Raw genomic sequence first — 15,925 nt, 5'->3', positions numbered from 1 at the left:
TTCCTGGTGATCGGTGTGATTGGTTTTCTCCCGGTGAGGATTCTTGGTGATCGGTGTGATTGGTTTTCTCCCGGTGAGGATTCCTGGTGATCGGTGTGATTGGTTTTCTCCCGGTGAGGATTCCTGGTGATCGATGTGATTGGTTTTCTCCCGGTGAGGATTCCTGGTGATCGATGTGATTGGTTTTCTCCCGGTGAGGATTCCTGGTGATCGATGTGATTGGTTTTCTCCCGGTGAGGATTCCTGGTGATCGGTGTGATTGGTTTTCTCCCGGTGAGGATTCCTGGTGATCGGTGTGATTGGTTTTCTCCCGGTGAGGATTCCTGGTGATCGATGTGATTGGGTTTCTCCCGGTGAGGATTCCTGGTGATCGATGTGATTGGTTTTCTCCCGGTGAGGATTCCTGGTGATCGATGTGATTGGTTTTCTCCCGGTGAGGATTCCTGGTGATCGGTGTGATTGGTTTTCTCCCGGTGAGGATTCCTGGTGATCGATGTGATTGGTTTTCTCCCGGTGAGGATTCTTGGTGATCGGTGTGATTGGTTTTCTCCCGGTGAGGATTCCTGGTGATCGGTGTGATTGGTTTTCTCCCGGTGAGGATTCCTGGTGATCGGTGTGATTGGTTTTCTCCCGGTGAGGATTCCTGGTGATCGGTGTGATTGGTTTTCTCCCGGTGAGGATTCCTGGTGATCGATGTGATTGGTTTTCTCCCGGTGATCGATGTGATTGGTTTTCTCCCGGTGAGGATTCCTGGTGATCGATGTGATTGGTTTTCTCCCGGTGAAGATTCCTGGTGATCGGTGTGATTGGTTTTCTCCCGGTGAGGATTCCTGGTGATCGGTGTGATTGGTTTTCTCCTGGTGATCGATGTGATTGGTTTTCTCCCGGTGAAGATTCCTGGTGATCGGTGTGATTGGTTTTCTCCCGGTGAGGATTCCTGGTGATCGGTGTGATTGGTTTTCTCCCGGTGAGAATTCCTGGTGATCGGTGTGATTGGTTTTCTCCCGGTGAGGATTCCTGGTGATCGATGTGATTGGTTTTCTCCCGGTGAAGATTCCTGGTGATCGGTGTGATTGGTTTTCTCCCGGTGAGGATTCCTGGTGATCGATGTGATTGGTTTTCTCCCGGTGATCGGTGTGATTGGTTTTCTCCCGGTGAAGATTCCTGGTGATCGGTGTGATTGGTTTTCTCCCGGTGATCGGTGTGATTGGTTTTCTCCCGGTGATCGGTGTGATTGGTTTTCTCCCGGTGATCGGTGTGATTGGTTTTCTCCCGGTGATCGGTGTGATTGGATTTCTCCCGGTGATCGGTGTGATTGGTTTTCTCCCGGTGATCGGTGTGATTGGTTTTCTCCCGGTGAGGATTCCTGGTGATCGATGTGATTGGTTTTCTCCCGGTGAGGATTCCTGGTGATCGATGTGATTGGTTTTCTCCCGGTGAGGATTCCTGGTGATCGGTGTGATTGGTTTTCTCCCGGTGAAGATTCCTGGTGATCGGTGTGATTGGTTTTCTCCCGGTAATCGGTGTGATTGGTTTTCTCCCGGTGATCGGTGTGATTGGTTTTCTCCCGGTGATCGATGTGATTGGTTTTCTCCCGGTGATCGATGTGATTGGTTTTCTCCCGGTGAAGATTCCTGGTGATCGGTGTGATTGGTTTTCTCCCGGTGAGGATTCCTGGTGATCGGTGTGATTGGTTTTCTCCCGGTGAGGATTCCTGGTGATCGGTGTGATTGGTTTTCTCCCGGTGAGGATTCCTGGTGATCGATGTGATTGGTTTTCTCCCGGTGAAGATTCCTGGTGATCGGTGTGATTTGTTTTCTCCCGGTGATCGGTGTGATTGGTTTTCTCCCGGTGAGGATTCCTGGTGATCGGTGTGATTGGTTTTCTCCCGGTGATCGGTGTGATTGGTTTTCTCCCGGTGAAGGTGATTTTGGTTTTCTCCCGGTGATCGGTGTGATTGGTTTTCTCCCGGTGATCGGTGTGATTGGTTTTCTCCCGGTGATCGGTGTGATTGGATTTCTCCCGGTGATCGGTGTGATTGGTTTTCTCCCGGTGAGGATTCCTGGTGATCGATGTGATTGGTTTTCTCCCGGTGAGGATTCCTGGTGATCGATGTGATTGGTTTTCTCCCGGTGAGGATTCCTGGTGATCGGTGTGATTGGTTTTCTCCCGGTGAAGATTCCTGGTGATCGGTGTGATTGGTTTTCTCCCGGTGATCGGTGTGATTGGTTTTCTCCCGGTGATCGGTGTGATTGGTTTTCTCCCGGTGATCGATGTGATTGGTTTTCTCCCGGTGATCGATGTGATTGGTTTTCTCCCGGTGATCGGTGTGATTGGTTTTCTCCCGGTGATCGGTGTGATTGGTTTTCTCCCGGTGATCGATGTGATTGGTTTTCTCCCGGTGAAGATTCCTGGTGATCGGTGTGATTGGTTTTCTCCCGGTGAGGATTCCTGGTGATCGGTGTGATTGGTTTTCTCCCGGTGAGGATTCCTGGTGATCGGTGTGATTGGTTTTCTCCCGGTGAGGATTCCTGGTGATCGATGTGATTGGTTTTCTCCCGGTGAAGATTCCTGGTGATCGGTGTGATTGGTTTTCTCCCGGTGAGGATTCCTGGTGATCGATGTGATTGGTTTTCTCCCGGTGATCGATGTGATTGGTTTTCTCCCGGTGATGATTCCTGGTGATCGGTGTGATTTGTTTTCTCCCGGTGATCGGTGTGATTGGTTTTCTCCCGGTGAGGATTCCTGGTGATCGGTGTGATTGGTTTTCTCCCGGTGATCGGTGTGATTGGTTTTCTCCCGGTGATCGGTGTGATTGGTTTTCTCCCGGTGATCGGTGTGATTGGTTTTCTCCCGGTGATCGGTGTGATTGGTTTTCTCCCGGTGAAGGTGATTTTGGTTTTCTCCCGGTGATCGATGTGATTGGTTTTCTCCCGGTGATCGGTGTGATTGGTTTTCTCCCGGTGATCGGTGTGATTGGTTTTCTCCCGGTGATCGGTGTGATTGGATTTCTCCCGGTGATCGGTGTGATTGGTTTTCTCCCGGTGAGGATTCCTGGTGATCGATGTGATTGGTTTTCTCCCGGTGAGGATTCCTGGTGATCGGTGTGATTGGTTTTCTCCCGGTGAGGATTCCTGGTGATCGGTGTGATTGGTTTTCTCCCGGTGAAGATTCCTGGTGATCGGTGTGATTGGTTTTCTCCCGGTGATCGGTGTGATTGGTTTTCTCCCGGTGATCGGTGTGATTGGTTTTCTCCCGGTGATCGGTGTGATTGGTTTTCTCCCGGTGATCGGTGTGATTGGTTTTCTCCCGGTGATCGGTGTGATTGGTTTTCTCCCGGTGAGGATTCCTGGTGATCGATGTGATTGGTTTTCTCCCGGTGAGGATTCCTGGTGATCGGTGTGATTGGTTTTCTCCCGGTGAGGATTCCTGGTGATCGGTGTGATTGGTTTTCTCCCGGTGAAGATTCCTGGTGATCGGTGTGATTGGTTTTCTCCCGGTGATCGGTGTGATTGGTTTTCTCCCGGTGATCGGTGTGATTGGTTTTCTCCCGGTGATCGGTGTGATTGGTTTTCTCCCGGTGATCGGTGTGATTGGTTTTCTCCCGGTGATCGGTGTGATTGGTTTTCTCCCGGTGAGGATTCCTGGTGATCGATGTGATTGGTTTTCTCCCGGTGAGGATTCCTGGTGATCGGTGTGATTGGTTTTCTCCCGGTGAGGATTCCTGGTGATCGGTGTGATTGGTTTTCTCCCGGTGAGGATTCCTGGTGATCGGTGTGATTGGTTTTCTCCCGGTGAGGATTCCTGGTGATCGGTGTGATTGGTTTTCTCCCGGTGAGGATTCCTGGTGATCGGTGTGATTGGTTTTCTCCCGGTGATCGGTGAGATTGGTTTTCTCCCGGTGATCGATGTGATTGGTTTTCTCCCGGTGATCGGTGTGATTGGTTTTCTCCCGGTGATCGGTGTGATTGGTTTTCTCCCGGTGATCGATGTGATTGGTTTTCTCCCGGTGAGGATTCCTGGTGATCGATGTGATTGGTTTTCTCCCGGTGAGGATTCCTGGTGATCGGTGTGATTGGTTTTCTCTCGGCACGTTGAGTGAGTGACTCTCCTTCCCCTCCCCCACTCTCCTGCCATCTGATCTGTTATGTGATCGGAGAGAGGAGAACAATGCTCTGGTAGTCCTTGGTGCGGGAAACCCTCGGCCATGCTGCCATGCCTCCTGTGCTTCTCCTCGCCTCTCTTCTGCCTCTTCCTCCTGGTTCCTCGGAGTCTCCTCTGCCCGTCGGCGTGCCTCTGCTCGGACTACCACACCATAGACTGCCGGGATCAGGGACTTCCCAGCCTTCCCAATCTCTTCCCATTGGACATTCGGAAACTTCTGGCCGCCAACAACCACATCCAGTCCATCCCGGCGGACCTGTTCTTGTTCTACGCCGATCTGGTGTACCTGGACCTCCGGAACAACTCGCTGACGGCGCTGGAGGGGGGAACTTTCAGCACCTCCACCCGCCTCGTCTTCCTGGATCTCAGTTACAACAACCTGACCCAGCTGGAAGCCGGGATTTTCCGATCGGCGGATCGGCTCATCAAGCTGAGTCTGGGGAACAACAATCTCTCCGAGGTTCACCAGGAAGCCTTCGAGAACCTCGGCGCTCTGCAGGTTCTGGAACTCAATGACAATAATCTGCAGAGTATAAGCGTGGCGGTTCTGGAATCGCTGCCGTCTCTCCGGACCGTCCGCCTGGAGGGGAACCCGTGGCTCTGCGACTGCGACTTTGCCAATCTCTTCTTCTGGATCGATGAGAATTCCAATAAACTGCAGAAAGGTGGGTCACCCGTCACCCCATGAGGGCCACCTACTGACATGTGAACCCCTAACAGGGACCCTTCAATGCTTGGAGTAGAACCCCCAACATCTACACCCCCCCCCCTGATACCCGGGACCGGCCCCTTCCACTGCTCCGCAGACGGGAACTGGAACCGTGGCGTGTCTCTCCTCATACGTGTCAGTCCTCATACGTGTCTCTCATCATACGTGTCTGTCCTCATACGTGTCAGTCCTCATACGTGTTTCTCATCATACGTGTCTGTCCTCATACGTGTCTCTCCTCATACGTGTCTCTCCTCATACGTGTCTCTCCTCATACGTGTCTCTCCTCATACGTGTCTCTCCTCATACGTGTCTGTCCTCATACGTGTCAGTCCTCATACGTGTCTCTCATCATACGTGTCTCTCCTCATACGTGTCTCTCCTCATACGTGTCTCTCCTCATACGTGTCTCTCCTCATACGTGTCTCTCCTCATACGTGTCTCTCCTCATACGTGTCTGTCCTCATACGTGTCTGTCCCCATACGTGTCTCTCCTCATACGTGTCTCTCCTCATACGTGTCAGTCCTCATACGTGTCTCTCCTCATACGTGTCAGTCCTCATACGTGTCTCTCCTCATACGTGTCTCTCCTCATACGTGTCTGTCCTCATACGTGTCTGTCCTCATACGTGTCTCTCCTCATACGTGTCTGTCCCCATACGTGTCTCTCCTCATACGTGTCTCTCCTCATACGTGTCTCTCCTCATACGTGTCTCTCCTCATACGTGTCTCTCCCCATACGTGTCTGTCCCCATACGTGTCTGTCCTCATAAGTGTCTCTCCTCATACGTGTCTCTCCTCATACGTGTCTGTCCTCATACGTGTCTCTCCTCATACGTGTCTCTCCTCATACGTGTCTCTCCTCATACGTGTCTCCTCATACGTGTCTCCTCATACGTGTCTCTCCTCATACGTGTCTCTCCTCATACGTGTCTCTCCTCATACGTGTCTCTCCTCATACGTGTCTGTCCCCATACGTGTCTCTCCTCATACGTGTCTCTCCTCATACGTGTCTCTCCTCATACGTGTCTGTCCTCATACGTGTCTCTCCTCATACGTGTCTCTCCTCATACGTGTCTCTCCTCATACGTGTCTGTCCTCATACGTGTCTCTCCTCATACGTGTCTCTCCTCATACGTGTCAGTCCTCATACGTGTCTCTCCTCATACGTGTCTCTCCTCATACGTGTCTGTCCTCATACGTGTCTCTCCTCATAAGTGTCTCTCCTCATACGTGTCAGTCCACATACGTGTCTCTTCTCATACGTGTCTCTCCTCATACGTGTCTGTCCCCATACGTGTCTCTCCTCATACGTGTCTGTCCCCATACGTGTCTCTCCTCATACGTGTCTCTCCTCATACGTGTCTGTCCTCATAAGTGTCTCTCCTCATACGTGTCTCTCCTCATACGTGTCTGTCCTCATACGTGTCTCTCCTCATACGTGTCTCTCCTCATACGTGTCTGTCCTCATACGTGTCTCTCCTCATACGTGTCTCTCCTCATACGTGTCTGTCCTCATAAGTGTCTCTCCTCATACGTGTCTCTCCTCATACGTGTCTGTCCCCATACGTGTCTCTCCTCATACGTGTCTCTCCTCATACGTGTCTGTCCTCATACGTGTCTCTCCTCATACGTGTCTCTCCTCATACGTGTCTCCCCTCATACGTGTCAGTCCACATATGTGTCTCTCCTCATACGTGTCAATCCTCATACGTGTCTGTCCTTATACGTGTCTCTTCTCATACATGTCCGTCCTCATACGTGTCCGTCCTCATATGTGTCTCTCCTCATACGTGTCTCTCCTCATACGTGTCTCTCCCCATACGTGTCTGTCCTCATACGTGTCTGTCCTCATACGTGTCTCTCCTCATACGTGTCTCTCCTCATACGTGTCTCTCCCCATACGTGTCTGTCCCCATACGTGTCTGTCCCCATACATGTCTGTCCTCATACGTGTCTGTCCTCATACGTGTCTGTCCTCATACGTGTCTGTCCCCATACGTGTCTGTCCCCATACGTGTCTCTCCCCATACGTGTCTGTCCCCATACGTGTCTGTCCTCATACGTGTCTGTCCTCATACGTGTCTCTCCTCATACGTGTCTCTCCCAATACGTGTCTCTCCTCATACGTGTCCGTCCTCATACGTGTCTCTCATCATACGTGTCTGTCCTCATACGTGTCAGTCCTCATACGTGTCTCTCATCATACGTGTCTGTCCTCATACGTGTCTCTCCTCATACGTGTCTCTCCTCATACGTGTCTCTCCTCATACGTGTCTCTCATCATACGTGTCTGTCCTCATACGTGTCAGTCCTCATACGTGTCTCTCATCATACGTGTCTGTCCTCATACGTGTCTCTCCTCATACGTGTCTCTCCTCATACGTGTCTCTCCTCATACGTGTCTCTCCTCATACGTGTCTCTCCTCATACGTGTCTCTCCTCATACGTGTCTGTCCTCATACGTGTCTGTCCCCATACGTGTCTCCCCTCATACGTGTCTGTCCTCATACGTGTCTGTCCCCATACGTGTCTCTCCTCATACGTGTCTCTCCTCATACGTGTCTCTCCTCATACGTGTCTCTCCTCATACGTGTCTGTCCTCATACGTGTCTGTCCCCATACGTGTCTCCCCTCATACGTGTCTGTCCTCATACGTGTCTGTCCCCATACGTGTCTCTCCTCATACGTGTCTCTCATCATACGTGTCTGTCCTCATACGTGTCTCTCCTCATACGTGTCTCTCCTCATACGTGTCTCTCCTCATACGTGTCTCTCATCATACGTGTCTGTCCTCATACGTGTCAGTCCTCATACGTGTCTCTCATCATACGTGTCTGTCCTCATACGTGTCTCTCCTCATACGTGTCTCTCCTCATACGTGTCTCTCCTCATACGTGTCTCTCCTCATACGTGTCTCTCCTCATACGTGTCTCTCCTCATACGTGTCTCTCCTCATACGTGTCAGTCCTCATACGTGTCTCTCCTCATACGTGTCAGTCCTCATACGTGTCTCTCCTCATACGTGTCTCTCCTCATACGTGTCTGTCCTCATACGTGTCTGTCCTCATACGTGTCTGTCCTCATACGTGTCTCTCCTCATACGTGTCTGTCCCCATACGTGTCTCTCCTCATACGTGTCTCTCCTCATACGTGTCTCTCCTCATACGTGTCTGTCCCCATACGTGTCTCTCCTCATACGTGTCTCTCCTCATACGTGTCTGTCCTCATAAGTGTCTCTCCTCATACGTGTCTCTCCTCATACGTGTCTGTCCTCATACGTGTCTCTCCTCATACGTGTCTCTCCTCATACGTGTCTCTCCTCATACGTGTCTGTCCTCATACGTGTCTCTCCTCATACGTGTCTCTCCTCATACGTGTCAGTCCTCATACGTGTCTCTCCTCATACGTGTCTCTCCTCATACGTGTCTGTCCTCATACGTGTCTCTCCTCATAAGTGTCTCTCCTCATACGTGTCAGTCCACATACGTGTCTCTTCTCATACGTGTCTCTCCTCATACGTGTCTGTCCCCATACGTGTCTCTCCTCATACGTGTCTGTCCCCATACGTGTCTCTCCTCATACGTGTCTCTCCTCATACGTGTCTGTCCTCATAAGTGTCTCTCCTCATACGTGTCTCTCCTCATACGTGTCTGTCCTCATACGTGTCTCTCCTCATACGTGTCTCTCCTCATACGTGTCTGTCCTCATACGTGTCTCTCCTCATACGTGTCTCTCCTCATACGTGTCTGTCCTCATAAGTGTCTCTCCTCATACGTGTCTCTCCTCATACGTGTCTGTCCCCATACGTGTCTCTCCTCATACGTGTCTCTCCTCATACGTGTCTGTCCTCATACGTGTCTCTCTTCATACGTGTCTCCCCTCATACGTGTCAGTCCACATATGTGTCTCTCCTCATACGTGTCAATCCTCATACGTGTCTGTCCTTATACGTGTCTCTTCTCATACATGTCCGTCCTCATACGTGTCCGTCCTCATATGTGTCTCTCCTCATACGTGTCTCTCCTCATACGTGTCTCTCCCCATACGTGTCTGTCCTCATACGTGTCTGTCCTCATACGTGTCTCTCCTCATACGTGTCTCTCCTCATACGTGTCTCTCCCCATACGTGTCTGTCCCCATACGTGTCTGTCCCCATACATGTCTGTCCTCATACGTGTCTGTCCTCATACGTGTCTGTCCTCATACGTGTCTGTCCCCATACGTGTCTGTCCCCATACGTGTCTCTCCCCATACGTGTCTGTCCCCATACGTGTCTGTCCTCATACGTGTCTGTCCTCATACGTGTCTCTCCTCATACGTGTCTCTCCCAATACGTGTCTCTCCTCATACGTGTCCGTCCTCATACGTGTCTCTCCTCATACGTGTCTCTCCTCATACGTGTCTCTCCCCATACGTGTCTCTCCTCATACGTGTCTCTCCTCATACGTGTCTCTCCTCATACGTGTCTCTCCTCATACGTGTCTCTCCCCATACGTGTCTGTCCCCATACGTGTCTGTCCCCATACGTGTCTCTCCTCATACGTGTCCGTCCTCATACGTGTCTCTCCTCATACGTGTCTCTCCTCATACGTGTCTCTCCCCATACGTGTCTCTCCCCATACGTGTCTCTCCTCATACGTGTCTCTCCTCATACGTGTCTCTCCTCATACGTGTCTCTCCCCATACGTGTCTGTCCCCATACGTGTCTCTCCTCATACGTGTCTCTTCTCATACATGTCCGTCCTCATACGTGTCCGTCCTCATACGTGTCTCTCCTCATACGTGTCTCTCCCCATATGTGTCTCTCCTCATACGTGTCTGTCCTCATACGTGTCTCTCCTCATACGTGTCTCTCCTCATACGTGTCTCTCCTCATACGTGTCTCTCCTCATACGTGTCTCTTCTCATACATGTCCGTCCTCATACGTGTCCGTCATCATATGTGTCTCTCCTCATACGTGTCTCTCCTCATACGTGTCTCTCCCCATACGTGTCTGTCCCCATACGTGTCTGTCCTCATACGTGTCTCTCCTCATACGTGTCTCTCCTCATACGTGTCTCTCCCCATACGTGTCTGTCCCCATACGTGTCTGTCCCCATACGTGTCTGTCCTCATACGTGTCTGTCCTCATACGTGTCTGTCCTCATACGTGTCTGTCCCCATATGTGTCTGTCCCCATACGTGTCTGTCCTCATACGTGTCTCTCCCCATACGTGTCTGTCCCCATACGTGTCTGTCCTCATACGTGTCTGTCCCCATACGTGTCTCTCCTCATACGTGTCTCTCCCCATACGTGTCTCTCCTCATATGTGTTTGTCCTCATACGTGTCTGTCCTCATATGTGTCTCTCCTCATACGTGTCTCTCCTCATACGTGTCTCTCCCCATCCGTGTCTCCTCATACGTGTCTCCTCATACGTGTCTCTCCTCATACGTGTCTCTCCTCATACGTGTCTCTCCTCATACGTGTCTCTCCTCATACGTGTCTCTCCCCATACGTGTCAGTCCACATACGTGTCTCTCCTCATACGTGTCTCTCCTCATACGTGTCTGTCCACATACGTGTCTCTCCTCATACGTGTCTCTCCTCATACGTGTCTCTCCTCATACGTGTCAGTCCACATACGTGTCTCTCCTCATACGTGTCAGTCCACATACGTGTCTCTCCCCATACGTGTCCGTCCTCATATGTGTCTCTCCTCATACGTGTCTCTCCTCATACGTGTCTCTCCTCATACATGTCTCTCCCCATACGTGTCTGTCCCCATAAGTGTCTGTCCTCATACGTGTCTCTCCTCATACGTGTCTCTCCTCATACGTGTCTGTCCCCATACGTGTCTGTCCCCATACGTGTCTGTCCTCATACGTGTCTGTCCTCATACGTGTCTCTCCTCATACGTGTCTCTCCCCATACGTGTCTCTCCTCATACGTGTCTGTCCTCATACGTGTCTGTCCTCATACGTGTCTCTCCTCATACGTGTCTCTCCTCATACGTGTCTCTCCCCATACGTGTCTCTCCTCATACGTGTCTCCTCATACGTGTCTCCTCATACGTGTCTCTCCTCATACGTGTCTCTCCTCATACGTGTCTGTCCTCATACGTGTCTCTCCTCATACGTGTCTCTCCTCATACGTGTCTCTCCCCATACGTGTCAGTCCACATACGTGTCTCTCCTCATACGTGTCTCTCCTCATACGTGTCTGTCCTCATACGTGTCTCTCCTCATACGTGTCTGTCATTAAACGTGTCTCTCCTCATACGTGTCTCTCCTCATACGTGTCAGTCCACATACGTGTCTCTCCTCATACGTGTCAGTCCACATACGTGTCTCTTCTCATACATGTCCATCCTCATACGCGTCCGTCCTCATATGTGTCTCTCCTCATACGTGTCTCTCCTCATACGTGTCTCTCCTCATACATGTCTCTCCCCATACGTGTCTGTCCCCATAAGTGTCCGTCCTCATACGTGTCTGTCCTCATACGTGTCTCTCCTCATACGTGTCTCTCCCCATACGTGTCTCTCCTCATTCGTGTCGGTCCTCATACGTGTCTGTCCTCATACGTGTCTCTCCTCATACGTGTCTCTCCTCATACGTGTCTCTCCCCATACGTGTCTCTCCTCATACGTGTCTGTCCCCATACGTGTCTGTCCTCATACGTGTCTCTCCTCATACGTGTCTGTCCCCATACGTGTCTGTCCCCATACGTGTCTGTCCTCATACGTGTCTGTCCTCATACGTGTCTCTCCTCATACGTGTCTCTCCCCATACGTGTCTCTCCTCATACGTGTCTGTCCTCATACGTGTCTGTCCTCATACGTGTCTCTCCTCATACGTGTCTCTCCTCATACGTGTCTCTCCCCATACGTGTCTCTCCTCATACGTGTCTGTCCCCATACGTGTCTGTCCCCATACGTGTCTGTCCCCATACGTGTCTGTCCCCATACGTGTCTCTCCTCATACGTGTCCGTCCTCATACGTGTCTCTCCTCATACGTGTCTCTCCTCATACGTGTCTCTCCCCATACGTGTCTCTCCTCATACGTGTCTGTCCTCATACGTGTCTGTCCTCATACGTGTCTCTCCTCATACGTGTCTCTCCTCATACGTGTCTCTCCCCATACGTGTCTCTCCTCATACGTGTCTCCTCATACGTGTCTCCTCATACGTGTCTCCTCATACGTGTCTCTCCTCATACGTGTCTCTCCTCATACGTGTCTGTCCTCATACGTGTCTCTCCTCATACGTGTCTCTCCTCATACGTGTCTCTCCCCATACGTGTCTGTCCTCATACGTGTCTCTCCTCATACGTGTCTCTTTTCATACGTGTCTGTCCTCATACGTGTCTCTCCTCATACGTGTCTGTCATTATACGTGTCTCTCCTCATACGTGTCTCTCCTCATACGTGTCAGTCCACATACGTGTCTCTCCTCATACGTGTCAGTCCACATACGTGTCTCTTCTCATACATGTCCGTCCTCATACGTGTCCGTCCTCATATGTGTCTCTCCTCATACGTGTCTCTCCTCATACGTGTCTCTCCTCATACATGTCTCTCCCCATACGTGTCTTTCCCCATAAGTGTCTGTCCTCATACGTGTCTCTCCTCATACGTGTCTCTCCTCATACGTGTCTGTCCCCATACGTGTCTGTCCCCATACGTGTCTGTCCTCATACGTGTCTCTCCTCATACGTGTCTCTCCTCATACGTGTCTCTCCTCATACGTGTCTCTCCCCATACGTGTCTGTCCTCATACGTGTCTGTCCTCATACGTGTCTCTCCTCATACGTGTCTCTCATCATACGTGTCTCTCCCCATACGTGTCTCTCCTCATACGTGTCTCTCCCCATACGTGTCTGTCCTCATACGTGTCTCTCCTCATACGTGTCTCTCCTCATACGTGTCTCTCCCCATACGTGTCTGTCCCCATACGTGTCTGTCCCCATACGTGTCTGTCCCCATACGTGTCTCTCCTCATACGTGTCCGTCCTCATACGTGTCTCTCCTCATACGTGTCTCTCCTCATACGTGTCTCTCCCCATACGTGTCTCTCCTCATACGTGTCTCTCCTCATACGTGTCTCTCCTCATACGTGTCTCTCCTCATACGTGTCTCTCCCCATACGTGTCTGTCCTCATACGTGTCTGTCCTCATACGTGTCTCTCCTCATACGTGTCTCTCCCCATACGTGTCTCTCCTCATACGTGTCTCTCCTCATACGTGTCTGTCCTTATACGTGTCTGTCCTCATACGTGTCTCTCCTCATACGTGTCTCTCCTCATACGTGTCTCTCCCCATACGTGTCTGTCCCCATACGTGTCTGTCCTCATACGTGTCTCTCCTCATACGTGTCTCTCCTCATACGTGTCTCTCCCCATACGTGTCTGTCCCCATACGTGTCTGTCCCCATACGTGTCTCTCCTCATACGTGTCTGTCCTCATACGTGTCTCTCCTCATACGTGTCTCTCCCCATATGTGTCTCTCCCCATACGTGTCTGTCCTCATACGTGTCTCTCCTCATACGTGTCTGTCCCCATACGTGTCTGTCCTCATACGTGTCTCTCCTCATACGTGTCTCTCCTCATACGTGTCTGTCCTCATACGTGTCTCTCCTCATACGTGTCTCTCCTCATACGTGTCTCTCCCCATACGTGTCTCTCCTCATACGTGTCTCTCCTCATACGTGTCTGTCCTCATACGTGTCTGTCCTCATACGTGTCTGTCCTCATACGTGTCTCTCCTCATACGTGTCTGTCCTCATACGTGTCTCTCCTCATACGTGTCTGTCCTCATACATGTCTGTCCTCATACGTGTCTCTCCTCATACGTGTCTGTCCTCATACGTGTCTGTCCTCATACGTGTCTCTCCCCATACGTGTCTGTCCTCATACGTGTCTCTCCCCATATGTGTCTGTCCCCATACGTGTCTCTCCCCATACGTGTCTGTCATCATACGTGTCTCTCCTCATACGTGTCTGTCCTCATACGTGTCTGTCCCCATACGTGTCTGTCCTCATACGTGTCTCTCCTCATACGTGTCTCTCCTCATACGTGTCTCTCCCCATACGTGTCTGTCCCCATACGTGTCTGTCCCCATACGTGTCTCTCCTCATACGTGTCTGTCCTCATACGTGTCTCTCCTCATACGTGTCTCTCCCCATACGTGTCTCTCCCCATACGTGTCTGTCCTCATACGTGTCTGTCCCCATACGTGTCTGTCCTCATACGTGTCTCTCCTCATACGTGTCTCTCCCCATACGTGTCTCTCCCCATACGTGTCTGTCCTCATACGTGTCTCTCCTCATACGTGTCTGTCCTCATACGTGTCTCTCCTCATACGTGTCTCTCCTCATACGTGTCTCTGCTCATAAGTGTCTCTCCTCATACGTGTCTGTCCACATACGTGTCTGTCCTCATACGTGTCTCTCCTCATACGTGTCTCTCCTCATACGTTTCTGTCCTCATACGTGTCTCTCCTCATACGTGATGGTGGGGGGGATGGTGTTCTCCATGTATGACGGTGGGGGGATGGTGTTCTCCATGTATGACGGTGGGGGATGGTGTTCTCCATGTATGACGGTGGGGGAGGTTGTTCTCCATGTATGACGGTGGGGGATGGTGTTCTCCATGGATGACGGTGGGGGATGGTGTTCTCCATGTATGACGGTGGGGGGATGGTGTTCGCCATGGATGACGGTGGGGGATGGTGTTCTCCATGTATGACGGTGGGGGATGGTGTTCTCCATGTATGACGGTGGGGGATGGTGTTCTCCATGTATGACGGTGGGGGATGGTGTTCTCCATGTATGATGGTGGGGGGATGGTGTTCTCCATGTATGACGGTGGGGGATGGTGTTCTCACAAGGGACAACACACCCCCACAAGGTACAACGCACCCTCACAAGGGACAACGCACCCCCACAAGGGACAACGCACCCTCACAAGGGACAACGTACCCCCACAAGGGACAACGCACACTCACAAGGTACAACGCACCCCCACAAGGGACAACGCACCCCCACAAGGGACAACGCACCCTCACAAGGGACAACACACCCCACAAGGTACAACGCATCCCCACAAAGGACAACGCACCCCCACAAGGGACAATGCACCCTCATAAGGGACAACGCACCCTCACAAGGGACAATGTACCCCCACAAGGGACAACGCACACTCACAAGGGACAACGCACCCCCACAAGGTACAACGCACCCCCACAAGGGACAACGCACCCCCACAAGGGACAACACACCCTCACAAGGGACAACACACCCCACAAGGTACAACGCATCCCCACAAAGGACAACGCACCCCCACAAGGGACAACGCACCCTCACAAGGGACAACACACCCCCACAAGGTGCAACGCACCCTCACAAGGGACAACGCACCCTCACAAGGAGCAACGCACCCCCACAAGGGACAACGCACCCCCACAAGGTACAACGCACCCTCACAAAGGACAACGCACCCCCACAAAGGACAACACACCCCCCAAGGGACAACGCACCCTCACAAGGAGCAACGCACCCTCACAAGGAGAAACGCACCCCCACAAGGGACAACGCACCCCCACAAGGGACAACACACCCCCACAAGATACAACGCACCCTCACAAGGGACAACGCACCCCCACAAGGGACAACGCACCCTCACAAGGGACAACGTACCCCCACAAGGGACAACGCACACTCACAAGGGACAACGCACCCCCACAAGGTACAACGCACCCCCACAAGGGACAACGCACCCCCACAAGGGACATAGCACCCTCACAAGGGACAACACACCCCACAAGGTACAACGCATCCCCACAAAGGAAAACGCACCCCCACAAGGGACAACGCACCCTCATAAGGGACAATGCACCCTCACAAGGGACAACGCACCCTCACAAAGGACAAAGCACCCCCACAAGGTACAACGCACCCTCACAAGGTACAACGCACCCTCACAAAGGACAACGCACCCCCACAAGGTACAACGCACCCTCATAAGGGACAATGCACCCTCACAAGGGACAACACACCCCACAAGGGAC

At 51.9% G+C, this 15,925-nt stretch overlaps 1 protein-coding gene across 1 annotated transcript in view; it reads left to right on the top strand.

Annotated features, from left to right (window-relative positions):
• The first annotated feature begins 4,152 nt into the window (after nucleotides 1-4,152).
• The window catches only part of LRRC38 (leucine rich repeat containing 38), a 30,778-nt gene continuing 19,005 nt past the window's right edge, over nucleotides 4,153-15,925 (top strand). Inside the window, exon 1 of the mRNA XM_040326571.1 lies at nucleotides 4,153-4,829. Coding sequence (XP_040182505.1) covers nucleotides 4,208-4,829 — 622 coding nt within the window. The 5' untranslated portion in view covers nucleotides 4,153-4,207. The remainder of the gene's footprint in view (nucleotides 4,830-15,925) is intronic.

The sequence above is a fragment of the Rana temporaria genome, chromosome 10 (assembly GCF_905171775.1).
Source record: "Rana temporaria chromosome 10, aRanTem1.1, whole genome shotgun sequence".
Taxonomy (NCBI): Eukaryota; Metazoa; Chordata; class Amphibia; order Anura; family Ranidae; genus Rana; species Rana temporaria.
This window is presented reverse-complemented; position numbering and strand designations above follow the sequence as displayed.